General features: G+C 46.2%; 1 protein-coding gene across 1 annotated transcript in view; it reads right to left on the bottom strand.

The window, feature by feature from the left end:
• The window catches only part of VANGL1 (VANGL planar cell polarity protein 1), a 53,695-nt gene that overhangs the window by 26,506 nt on the left and 13,632 nt on the right, over window positions 1-13,557 (bottom strand). The window contains exons 3-4 of the mRNA XM_017869797.1: window positions 9,199-9,331; window positions 4,724-5,331 (exon numbers count right to left, since the gene is read on the bottom strand). Coding sequence (XP_017725286.1) covers window positions 4,724-5,331; window positions 9,199-9,331 — 741 coding nt within the window. The remainder of the gene's footprint in view (window positions 1-4,723; window positions 5,332-9,198; window positions 9,332-13,557) is intronic.

Raw genomic sequence — 13,557 nt, 5'->3', positions numbered from 1 at the left:
TGTGAGTATAATCGCACAGGACCATGGGCAGGATCAGTTAAAGAACCTCCTGGCTGAGCCCAATCCACGCTGCAGAATTGTGAGAAATACTGTATTGGTTGTTTTAAGCTACTAAGTGGTGGGGTAGTTGTTACACAACAATAGATAAAAGATATCTTCTTTGAGACATGCGAAGTATAGGAAGTTAAAAAGGTCTGACCAGAGGCTCAAACCTACTGCTATGGACCAAGCTTTAAGGACCAAGCTTTGTCAACTGAGTGAATAAAATAACCAGTGGAGCTAAGGAATGGACCTCAGAGCGCAAGCCATCTTGACAATCCTCCACATTCTCTCTGTTCCAGCCCTAAGCGCTGTGTTAAGTGAAACACAATAATGTATACAAAAATAGCCAGCAATCAGGCTGGCACATGGGAAACACTGAAAAAATGCTTCTGGGTTTGTTCATGTGTTCCTAAAGCAGTGATGTGAACATGAACCTATCTATTCAGAGGTAGTACGGTGAAATGGGTAAGATCATTCTGGAAGCAGAGAGCCTGGGCTCAAATCCTGGATCCCACAATTACAAATGAGGCCTTAGACTTACCTGACTCTCCCATGCCTCAGTTTGCTCATCTGAAAAGGAGGTTGGCTACCAGAACCTATTTCACATGATTGTTGTGAAAACTGAGTTGCATGTTAAAAGATTAGAAGGTACGGCCGGGTGTGGTGGCTCATGCCTGTAATCCCAGCACTTTGGGAGGCTGAGGCAGGCGGATCACAAGGTCAGGAGATCAAGACCATCCTGGCTAACATGGTGAAATCCTATCTCTACTAAAGAAACAGAAAAAATTAGCCGGGTGTGGTGGCGGGCACCTGTAGTCCCAGCTACTCGGGAGGCTGAGGCAGGAGAATGGTGTGAACCTGGGAGGCGGAGCTTGCAGTGAGCCAAAATCATACCACTGCACTCCAGCCTGGGCGACAGAGAGGGACTCCATCCCCCTTGCCACAAAAAAAACCAAAGATTAGAAGGTACCTGGCACCCAGTAAAGACTATGTAATTGTTTATCGTTAAGGTTTTCTTTTTCTGTCTCTGTTGTTCTACCATTTCACAGTCAACCAGTCAATTGCACTAGTGTCTGTGTGCCAGTATTCACAGTATTTCCCTTTGGAGGTTTCAAAACTGAAAAATGGTTAATTGAATGCTAATTTTTAGGCTCTTCTATTCTTCCCGGTTTCTCCTCAAATAAAGTCATATCAAAAGTCATTAGTCTCTGGTAACATCCTGGAAAAGTTAGCAACTTATTGTGAGAATGGGGTCAAGAAAAGTGACGAGCAAGGTGTGTATGGAAAATGACAAGGCGACTGTGTGAGACACCAGGATGCTGTAGACAGTGCGGTGGGGTAAGGGGTATGATGCACAGGAAGGTGCTGATTCCCTGTGACCTTGAGCAGGTCTCTGACCCTGGGGCTTGGGGACCTCAACTGTAAGAGGGGACACCTCTACCCCACCTGCTCTGACCTCTGACAGGGCAGCAAGGAGGGGCAAATGAGTCCAAACTTATGAAACGCTTTTCGTAACTCCTAGGACACTGGGCAGAGGGTAGGAAGTATCTCAACTATTTACGGTCTCTTACTTTCTGCAACAACTTTTTACATTTTTGAAAGTTTTCAAATAAGCCCAAAACTTCATTCCTGCCAACAAGCAGGGCCACAGCAAGTGCCTTTTATGAACTAACGAGAAGCCTATTTTCTTTAAGAAACTGAAGAGTAGACATTCTTTTGACAATTCTCAAAAATAGCTCAGTCAATTCGATAAAATCATCTTTGAAAACATAAAAAAGAGCTCACCATCGCTTGGCACCTAAGCCCGACAGGTTGCTGCCACGGTGAAGGCTTTACATAAAGGGAGAGCCGACAGCCTGTGATTCTGTTGGGTCTGATGGAGACCTGCTATTCTGATTTCCGAGGCTTGCTTTGTCTATTCCCGCTCCCTCTTCCCTCCTGTCTGTTTTTACACTTTACAAAAGGCCTTAGAAGTTGTATTTCTGGCCTAGTAACTCTTCCAGCCACTGCTGGGTTCAGACCAGATTTAGCCCAAGGATCGGCGGGTGACCAGGCCCATACAATGCCAGGAGGAAAGGTGCCAAGCCTGCTCCAGCTCTGGCAGACTGGCTGTCACTTGGGCATCTGGCTCTCCCTGAGGGCTCCATTTGTCAGCAAAGACATCGCTCTTTCCCCAGCCATTCTTTCCACCTCCTAACCCAGGCTCTCCATGAGAGGGACAAAGGGGGCCTTATTAAAGGCAGGGAGAGGAGGAAAACCAATGGCCCTAAAGAGAAGCTGAAAGGATGAGGTTGGGGACCACCTCAAAATGCTCTCCCCAGGGCAGATGGGCACTTGCCACCTTTCAGGTCTCCCTGGGGAGCTGGGGTGACTGACTTGAGTTTTTGAAAGACTGGACAGTTGTTGGTCATGGTGAGAGCAAACTGAAAGGTTTGCAGCAAGCCTGGGAGCCATGCAGCACAATCAGTCTGGCTTCTCCCGTCCAGCTCTGCCCTGACCAGCAGAACTGTGTGGTGAGAGGCGAGGGCTGTTGCTAATTACATTTTCTGAACACGCCACAGGCATACTTTCCCCAGGCTGTTTGGTTTGTCCCCTCTCTACCCCCACTCAGCTGTAGTGTGCAGCTCAACCAGTCTTACAGGGAGGAGCAATGTGGGATCCCATGGGGGGAAGTCAGTCCCACCACCCTGGATGACCTATGGTGAGAAGACGCCCTGCCCTTTCCCACCTACACAGGTGGAATTCACACCAACTAGGGCTGAGAGCCAAAAATCAAAACCACCACAGACCTCACTCCTGGCCAGTGTCTTGGCTACTTACATATAGAGCTCCAAATATCACTCATCTCCACCGTGACCACAGCCGGATTTTTCTCTACTGCTTTAACTGCAGCAAAACCTGTTCTGAGACAGACTGTCTCCTGCTCGGCTTTATTGCTGCCACAATCTGAAATTCTCTGTCCTCCTGTGTTCCTATCACCTATACCCCAGGCCTGTTTCTGCACCTGCCCACCAGACAGCGGTGCACTGGTCTCTTTCCAAGTGACTGTGAGCGTCACAGGTGCTGAGATAGAGCTCTGAAGGCAGCCAGCCTGATGTGTCTGGGGCTCTGAACACAGTAGACATTTAATACAAATCTGCTGGTCATTCCCCGATGCCAAACATGGGGAAAGAAAGCCTTCTGAGACGAATACGTGGCAAAGCGGTAACCTACTTGTCTTCAGAGCCCTACAGGCATCTGTGAAGGACTCAAAACCCCAGATTTCTGGTACACAGACATGCGACTTGGACACCAGTTTCCACCAAGGGTGGCAGCAACCTTGAATGCTGGATCATCCTATCCTCGTAGCACAAGCCAAGCCAGAGGAATGAAAGAGGGTACACACCAACATGAAGACAGTTTGGCAGCGTGGCCTGACTCCAAATACAGGTTGAGCCACCTCCCTGGAGCCCAGCCAAATCTATGACAAAGCCGATTGTTCTGATACCCACTAAGGTGTGCCCTTGCTGATTTTGGCTGCTCTGCCAGCTACATGATCACAGCAGTAATAGGTGCAATGAACTAAGTGCCTACCCTGCCCCAAGCAGGCTACACACATCAGCATATACTGCCTAAGGAGGCAGAGAGCCTGGGAGAGGGTAAAGGCTTTGAAGTCAGATGTCCCAGGCTCTGCATTCACCCAGAGACCATCTCAGTGCCAACTGTGTCCATGCTCCATGCCAGGCACTGAGAATGTCATGAGGTATAAGGGCGGCCCCTGGCCTCAGGGAGTTCATAGTCTCTGGAAGAAAACAGATGGAAAAATAGGCCACTAACTACAAAGTGAGAGATGCCATTATGGGAGCATTCACTCAGCCCTGGCCTCACAACATCTGAGTGAATCCTAAATGAGGTAGCCACATGTTTTTGTGCAATTACGTAAATTCCCTAAGCCCTAGTTTCTTCATCTGTGACACAGGGATTAATAACACATAGGCCATGGGGTTCTATGAAGACTAAATACACAATCTATATAAAGTGCTTACCTTGAAGTAAATAAAATGATGGTAATCACTCTTATTTAACCACAAAATAATGAGATTATATGCAGAGATTTAAGTATGACAACCCAACTGACTTTTAACTTTTTCTCAAACATTTTCAAAACACTCACGGCTCACACATTTGGAGTCTCTAACCTGCACCTGATTCTTTATTGGAGGGTCCCTAGGATGACCATGTAATTTACTGCCCAAACCAGGCCTCTGAGGGTGGGGAAGAAAGGAACAATTCACGAATCCACTGGGACAGCATGGTAAATCAGGTGTCACATTTCGGACAAAATGGAGCTGTTGGTCACTTTATCCATTGTCCATTGGCCAATTTCAGAGTCAAAGTAGGCAGCCATCACTATGCATCTCCTTTCTCCATCATTTTGGGGAGCTGCCAATAACTTTGAGAACAGACCCAGCAAAACCTCAACCCGGGTGAGAGCCAGCAACTGCCCCGCACCATCTAGAAGTCCAGAAACTCAATAAACATGGAAACCATCCCCACCTTCGCATCTCCTCCCCAAACCAGAAAAGGGTCAGACTCTGGTCCTAGCTCTTGGCATCGGTCACCACCCCTCACATGCTAGAGAGCAGCTGTCTCCCAGCAAGGTATCAGCCATCCTTTCTGCTTCCTGGATGTTGCCTCTTACCTCAGGTGTCCCAGGCTGTAGAAGCGGGACTCGCCATCAGTGGAGCGGACCACCTGCAGCGTGAACATGGGCTGCAGCTGCCTGAGCTCCAGCAGGACGATGGCCAGGTAATGGATGAAGAGGAGGGCATCCACGAGGGAGACTGCATATTGCACAATGCCCTGGTAATTCCGGTCCCGAGAGTCCAAAATGCGGACCCCATAAAAAAGCCAATAGGAAACCACAAAGAGAAAGATGAGGACCAACAAAAGGGCACGAAACACAAACACCCGTGGCATGTCAGCTCTCCGCTTGCGGAAGAAAAGTGCCCAGGTCCCTATGAGCAGAATGAGGAGTTTGAATGCCACAGAGATAAAGAGCCCCTCACAAATTGTGCCACAAGGCTCCAGCTCATCCCTCCACAGGATCGGAGGTAAAAGGATGAAGGCGATAGGGGTGAGGAAAACTAGAAGTCCAAGAAAGGAGGCGACGGTGAGGCCCAGGTAGCGTTTGCAATCCAGCCCCACACTGTCCTCCATGTCCTTGCTGATCCTGGCAATGTCCTCTTGGGATATGCTGTGCTCTGAGGTGCCTGTGATGGCCGTGGTGGTCTCTCCCCAGTTGTCATCCTGGTGGGGAGAAGACAGTGAGGATGACATGATGCAGGTCATTTGTAAAAGCTACAAAGAGCAGTGAACATGCAGGGCCCGCTGCATCTACCCAGCCCTGTTCACAAAGGCTTCCAGAAAATGAAAGTTTAACTCTTTAAATATTAGAACTTTTTAACTCAAACAATTTTCATTGAAATTTTCAAAATGTATGCAGTATTTACCTTTTCAAACAGAGAAAACATAATGTGATCTTTCTGTCTGTTTGGGTGATCCATTGACATAACATTGATTATCACCCCCGGTGTTGAAAAGCCTTGAGAGGCTCTGAGGGCCTGGAGCTGTTTGCCCTGCAATGCGCAATCCAGGTGTTAGACTAATCTTGTGAGAGCTCATCTATAGAGATAAACCTCCTGCATCTTCTTTCCAGTTCACACTGGGATATAAAGGCTCACGAAGTCCAACTTCTGGAGGTGGGAGTATTACTACACCCTCCAGCAGCCCAGAAGAGCAAAGGGCATAGCAAGGGAACTCACACCACTACACAAACCCAAGCTTACCTGCAGCTAGGACTCACATTTTAAAATCTCCTTATGGGCCAGGGGCGGTGGCTCACACCTGTAATTCCAGCACTTTGGGAGGCCGAGGTGGACAGATCACGAGGTCAGGAGATCGAGACCATCCTGGCCAACATGGCAAAACCCTGTCTCTACTAAAAATACAAAAATTAGCTGGGCATGGTGGCGCATGCCTGTAATCCCAGCTACTTGGGAGGCTGAGGCAGAAGAACTGCATGAACCTGGGAGTCAGAGGTTGCAGTGAGCTGAGATTGCGCCACTGTACTCCAGCCTGGGGGACAAGAGCGAGACTCTGTCTCAAAAAACAAACAAACAAACAAACAAAAACTCCTTACGATGTTCACAAGATCCACTTAACAAGTATCAGTGTCAAGCACTGTTTAACAATATTTCTCATGGACCAAGCTAAGCAAATCCAAGAATCCACGTATGGCCAGATTGGCTTAAAAATTCTTTCTAAAACATGTTTTCAAGGGCATAGAAACAACCAGGATTATTATAATGTATCTTTTACTTTCTAGCTTCCTGTCTTTTTAAACTTCTAGGCAGTTGCAAGTTAAAGCAATTAGTCTATTCACTTAGCAAGACCCAGTTGATAGAATTTTAAAGGCTTCTGCTGTTTAAAAACAACTGGCAATAATAATGGAGCAACAAGACAGCAAGGTGCTGAAAAGACACAGGGGGCCAAAGAGGTTTTGCCTCAGAAATTCATATGTATCCTCTCACTCAGAAAAAAAAAAATGTCAGATGCAGCGGCAAAGGAAATTAGGACACCAACTTAGAAAAAGCTAGTTGAAGTTAGTAGCTAATTCAGCAAGACAGAGATCGCTCATAATCAAATAACCCCGAATCTAGTAATGACCAGAAAACATGATTTATGAAATATACGGGCTATGGTAAGAAGTGGTAGTTAAGGTCTCAATCCTATGAACTAATAATCCTTCAACTTGGAAAGTTAGAAGTATCACATACACTGAGAGAAATTCCTGTTTAAGACGATGGCCAGAAGCAGCCAGGACTCTTGAACATTGTTGGTGGAAGTGGACCACGGCACAGTGCCTCTGGAAAACCACTCTGGCGGTTTCATAGAAATTTAAATATACACTTAACTATATGGCCCAGCAATTCCACTCTCAGGTTTTATCCAAAAATTAATAAAAATGTACATTCAGCCAGGTGCGGTGGCTCACGCCTGTAATCCTAGCACTTTGGGAGGCCAAGGCAGGCAAATCACCTGAGGTCAGGAGTTCGAGACCAGCCTGGCCAACACGGTAAAAGCCCGTCTCTACTAAAAATACAAAAATTAGCTGGGCTTGGTGGCGCACGCCTGTAACCCTGGCTATTCGGGAGGCTGAGGCAGGAGAATCGCTTGAACCCGGGAGGTGGAGGCTGCAGTGAGCTGAGATCATGCCACTGCACTCCAGCCTGGGCAACAGAGAAAGACTCTGTCTCAAAAAACCAACCAACCAACCAACAAACAAAAACCAAAATGTCCATTCACTAGGAGAATGGGTAACAAATTGTGGTAGACTGACACGATGGAATACTACTCAGCAAAAGTAAAAAGAACAAGCTGTTGAAACATACCAGAATACGGATAAATCTCAGAATCATTATGCTGAGTGGGGCGGGTTGGGGGCAGGGGTGGACCATATGATTCTAATTACATTAAATTCAAAAACAGGCAAAATTAAACTACAGTGATAGAAATCAACACAGTGGTTGCCTTGGAGAGGTGAGGGTGGGGCAGAGGTTGACTAGGAAGGGCACAAGAGTTTCCTGGGGTGCACATGCATGCCTAAAAAATGCAGATGTACAAAGGATCCTGTTAAGCTTGAGATTCTTAGAAGAAAAAGCACCTAAGATGCTTTCATCAAAACCCCTAGATATTCAATAAAGAAACTGAGGCCTACAAAGGCTGTGACTACTCAAGGTAACGGAGCCACTAAAAAATACAGCCTCCAAACACCCATCTCAGTGCTTTTCACACCAGATCATCCTTGGGCAACACCAATAGCTTCCCAAAGTAGTTCTCAGATATGAGGTGCAGAGGAGATGCACAGAAAGAAGAGCCTTTGTTGTAGGCCACCGGCACCTCTGAACCCACATCCAGGAGGAAACTGACCCCCTCATGCACTCCAGGGTGATCCAGTCCTAGGATTGGCCCCATCCAACGATCAGCCATCCCAGAGCCAAGGCAGGCAGCACTAAAGGCATTTGCTCATTGCTCAGTGAACCCCATGTTCAACCCACAACTATAGCTTTGAGTCCCAAGAACACCTTGTATACTCTGAGGAATTCCAGTTTCAGTGCACCTATCTGATTATAAATGCTTACCTGTGTGTATGCACAGGTATGTACAGATGTATGCTCATCTATAGTCCTATATCTGTCTTTACAGCTGTGTATCATACATTGCTTTGTTTATGAGAGGCAAGGCTGGACATGTGTATATATATTTCAGGATGTGCAGAGGGTGTGCAAACATGTTTCTGTGTATAGCTCAGATATTTATTTAAATCAGGTGGGCTGCCAGACAGTTGGAACCTGGAGAAGAACCCACTCAATGGTTTAAAAAATTAATAAAGTGTCAGTACTTCAAAAATACTATAAAGTTAGGATTTCATATAAAATTCTGATTTGCAGCTTTTCTCAAACACTGAATCCCTGAATTCCTGAGCAACAGTAGGTGTCTGGAGCTGCGGCGCTACTGTTTCCTTTACAGAGGCAAATCATTCTCCAGTTAGCCACAGGCTCCTTCACACCACACTACAGCACTCACACTGACGCACTGCACAGACTGCTGTTAACCCAAAGCTTGTATGATATATTTTTGCCCCCTCTTTTTGATCCAGGTCCTCCTTAATTAACTTATGTTTCTCTAGCAGGCATCTGAGTGTGTGGCCTCTGATTGACTGCATAGCTCTAGTAGTAATGGTCAGTCTGGGCTGTCCCACTTTTTCAAACTTCTTCTTAGGGTTTCTGAGTTTCCTTCTCCCTCTTACACTGTTCCATTGTGAAATGAGTGGTGAGAGACTTCAGCTTTCCCTTCCCTACCCTGTCATCAACCTTGCTGGCTTCTTTTCCACACCATGCAAAGCAGGCCAACCAATCATACTTCAGAAGAATCCCCAAGCTACCGAAGGGCAGGACAGGCTGTCCTCAGACCAAAAAGAGACCACGGGACATAGATAAACTATTTAGCATGCTAGAAAATAAAGACAAAACCCAAGAGAACCTAAGGAAAACATTTACAGAAAGGAGTCTTGGTCAAGTGGCAGTGTGCTTACAGACCACCTTTGATCCTTACCTGAACTTCCTCTGTCCGAGCAGAATCATTTCCCAACAGGGGCTCTCCAGTGGGAGGTTGAATGGTGACAGACTTTTCTGACCCTCTGCCATCTTTATTCCGGGGTGACTTATGTCTCTCTCTAGTTCTCTCCCTGAAAAACAGCAATGAGCTAGCACATTTATGCCATGTTAATTAACTCTCTGGGTTTATCAAAATGTAAGTATGATTTTGAATTTAGGCAAGTTCTACACACACACGCACACACACACACCCGCACACACTGCATCAAAACCCACCCATCTTCACCACACTTCAAGGGGTGCATTGATCTTTACTCTCTATTTAATATTTTCTTTCTGCCATCCCAAGACCCAAAACACTCATCTTGCATTGCCATAAAGAAATACCTGACACTTTCATAAAGAAATGAGGTTTAACTGGCTCATGGTCCTGCAGGCTTTACAGGAAGCATGGTACTGACATCTGCTTGGCTTCTAGAGAGGCCTCAGGAAGCTTACAGTCATGGCAGAAGGCGAAGTGGGAGCAGGCACATCACATGGTGAAAGTGGGAGCAAGAGAGAGAGTTGGGAGGGGAGGCATGACACACTTTTAAACAACCACCTGTGACTCTTCCTCTATCAACAGTGATATTTTTTCAAAGCCTAAAATTGTAATTTTAGGATTTCTGTAGCTAGTTACACTTTATTGTAATAATTACTGATTTGATTTGGTTATAATTTGCCTTAACCAATTTTCTAGGGCTTTTAAAATTGGGACAACACTGTAGAATATCTAAGCTTTGGTATGTCCAAAAAAATCTGGGACACATTTTCACCCTTCACCTTTGGACAGGAGAAGAAAGGAAATTCAAAGTCAGTACAAAGAACTGTTTACTTCTCATTCTTACAGGTTCAAAACTAAGTCATTCCCATAGGTTCTAGCTGAACTTGAAGACATCCATAGAAACAAACAAGCTAGGACAAAAGGCCAAAGACACCAGCAGGGGTGGAGGGTGTGTGTGTGTGAGTGCGTGTGTGTGTGTGTGTGTGTGTGTACACGGGGAGGGTTTCAGGCCTCCTGAGGAAAGCAGGCTGCTGCATCATTTTACCCCACAGGAACTTCCTGGGTGGTCTTCCAGCGTGATTGTAAGAACCCTGCCTGGGGGTCATTCATGAAATTCCAAAAGGAACCAATCATTGTGGCCAAGCCCAGGTCACAACCTGGGCAATAACCGCTTATGGGAACTGGCACTCCCCCTCCAGTTGCCATCAGGAAACCCAGAAGCCCCCACCTAAGGAGCCCCTCAAGGGTCAGTGAGTTCCCTCAGCCTCCAGCCCCCACAGCCACTTGACATCAGCCCTCCTTCCTACAACCACTCGCCGTCGTCATTCCCAAGGTCTCCCGGGCAGGACAGAAGCAGATTTTGGAGACAAACAGATCTTGGTTTTGCCCTACCAGATGTGTGATCTTGCACAAGTTACTCAATCTCTGAAAACCTCAGTTTCTTTATGTATGAAATGGTGACAACGACAACATCACATAATGTAAGTAGTGCTCAGTACAAGGATGTGGAGTAAGTGCTAATGCAGAGTGGCTGTGATTGCTATTACTATTAGCCAATGTCAAAGAACGGTGTCTTGACTTAGTGAGGCAGAGTGTGTATACCTTGGAGAAAGAGATGTAAATGGAACTATTAACACACAACACATCTTCTGTTAACCTATTACTTAGCTTAAGAAAATGTAGATTTCTTGTCAAACTTCTACCTTATCATTATCTCCCTGGGATAAGCATTGACTGATTCCTTCAAAGAGCCAGGAGGCTCCCATGGCCAAGGGAATCTTTCAGTGACAACAATTGTATTCCTAGAGCATAACTTATAATTACAGTCTGTTGCTGATATAGTTTGGATAGTTGTCCCTACCCAAATCTCGTGCTGAACTATAACCCCCAATGCTGGAGGTGGGGCCTGGTGAGAGGTGTCTGGATCATAGGGACAGACCCCCCATGGCTTGGTGCTATCTTCATGACAGCGAGTGAGTTCTTGGGAGATCTGGTTGTTTAAAAGTGTGCTGCACCTCCTCTCCCAACTCCCTCTCTTGCTCCCGTGATGCGCCTGCTCCCACTTAGCCTTGTGCCATGACTGTAAGCTTCCTGAGGCCTCTCTAGAAGCCAAGCAGATGTCAGTACCATGCTTCCTGTAAAGCCTGCAGGACCATGAGCCAGTTAAACCTCATTTCTTTAAGAAGGTGTCAGGTATTTCTTTACGGCAATGCAAGGAGAGATTAATACAACCACAAAGTTAGATTCTAAAAATAGAGGTGTTCTGGTCAACTCAGGTGTTTTATTTTAGCAAGGCAGCTAGGGAAACAGCCAAATAAGCAGAGAATTTGGTTGTTTACCCAGAGATGCATCTAACAATGCCAGTTACGTCACATCCTACCCCAATTTATAGAACACTTTGCTGAATGCTTCACTATAATATTTCATTCAATCCTAATTATAATCCTATGAAGCCAGTATTATTGTCTTCATTTTACAGACAAGGAAACTGTGGCTCACAGAGTTCAAGTTACTTCTCAAAGTAGTATTATATATAGTCAGTGGCAGACCTGAATTCAGGTCTGTTGCCACCACTTCTATTCACACCCACTATGGTGCACTGTGTTGAAGAGCAATGGGAAGATTTCACGGCATAAATATTCTTAAAATCATTCTCACACCCTTATACTTTAAAACTATTAGAGCTATGAAATATGCCTTTGAAGCTATTGCTAGGAGTCACAATTGGACCTTAGATAGCACAAAGCTGTGTGCCCAACACTCTGGGCTGTCAAAAACAATCACTTCAAAAGGCACCCACTGTGAGAAACCATAAACACTTTGGGAGAGACTTCCTACCTGTTTAGTCAGTTTCAGAACTAACCTCAGAATAAGTCTAGAACTGCTGCTCCACCAGCCCCGCCATCGGCCAGATGGACAATGCCCCTCTTCTATCTTAATCCGCTTCCATTTTCCCCAACTGCTCTCACATTTATCACTCTCTCGGCCACCAGCCAAGCCACATGCTCACCTAACCCATCTATCTATTCACTAGTCCCATGGGTCAAATCTTGTGACAGCACAAATTCCACTGGAAATCAAAATTCTTTCATTGAGTGCCAATTCCCGGAGCCTACACCCTACCAGGGCAGAAAGCAGGTGGGGAGCCACCCAGAGGTGGAAACAGCCACTGTTGCCAGCCAGGGTTCCCATCACCAGCCCTCCCAGCCTGGCTATTAAAACGCCCAGGAGCACCCAAATGTGAAACAACTGTTTAACAATTCCCCTGATAACATCGGAGGGAAACCAGAGAAGAACTTGTCATCTGATAACCCAAGGAAGGTTTCTCATCCTCCAGAACCCAAAACCCTAACTAGTGTATTTTAAACTTTAAAAACTTTTTTTTTTTTTTTTGAGATGGAGTCTCGCTCTGTCGCCCAGGCTGGAGTACAGTGGCACGATCTCGGCTCACTGCAAGCTCCGCCTCCCAGGTTTACACCATTCTCCTGCCTCAGCCTCCCGAGTAGCTGGGACTACAGGCACCCGCCATCTCGCCCGGCTAGTTTTTTGTATTTTTTAATAGAGACGGGGTTTCACCATGTAGGCCAGGATGGTCTCGATCTCCTGACCTCGTGATCCACCCATCTCGGCCTCCCAAAGTGCTGATTACAGGCTTGAGCCACCGCGCCTGGCCTTAAAAACTTCTTAAAGTTAAAAAACGGTACAGAAAAACTACCCTAGGTATAGACTCAAGTGCAGATTTGTTGACCCCACTCTCAAATAATTTTCTGGAAGGGAGACAACAGAAATCAAAAATTTCTCCAGCATCCCAGGTGACTACAGGTGGTAAAGGAAACTTGCCTCAAGATTCTCTTCCCTGAATGCTCCTGGGAGGAGGTTGCTGAGTGACTGCTTGGAAGTCTGCTTCTTTGTGAAACGTCCTGTATGTAGCAGGGGCTTGATAATGGGAGCCATGAGTGTAATGCTCAGCTGCACAATGTTATAATACACAGCACTGCTTTATTAAAATAGTATGAAGTGGATGAAGTTGGGAGAAAGGTTCAGAACAGTGTGCAGTCATGACTGAGGGATACCCTGAGCCAAGAGCCTTCCACTCACTGTCAAGTGAGAGCTGAAGGTGAGGCACTTCCTGTCAGCTCAACACTAGCACTGCGCCAGGTACTGGTCACGCTACCAACGGAGCAGGACCTGCCATATGGCTTTTATTAGAAAAAAATTATTAGGAAATTAGAAAACCTTTATCAGAAATCACTGGTCCCGAATTACTGCTCTAAGAAGGTCTCTGGGCCAAGCCAGGACTTCACAGTCACACTC

This window comes from Rhinopithecus bieti, unplaced genomic scaffold (assembly GCF_001698545.2).
Source record: "Rhinopithecus bieti isolate Rb0 unplaced genomic scaffold, ASM169854v2 scaffold_3040, whole genome shotgun sequence".
NCBI lineage: Eukaryota > Metazoa > Chordata > Mammalia > Primates > Cercopithecidae > Rhinopithecus > Rhinopithecus bieti.
Note: the sequence above shows the minus strand (reverse complement) of the source record. Positions and strands in the feature narration are given on the sequence as shown.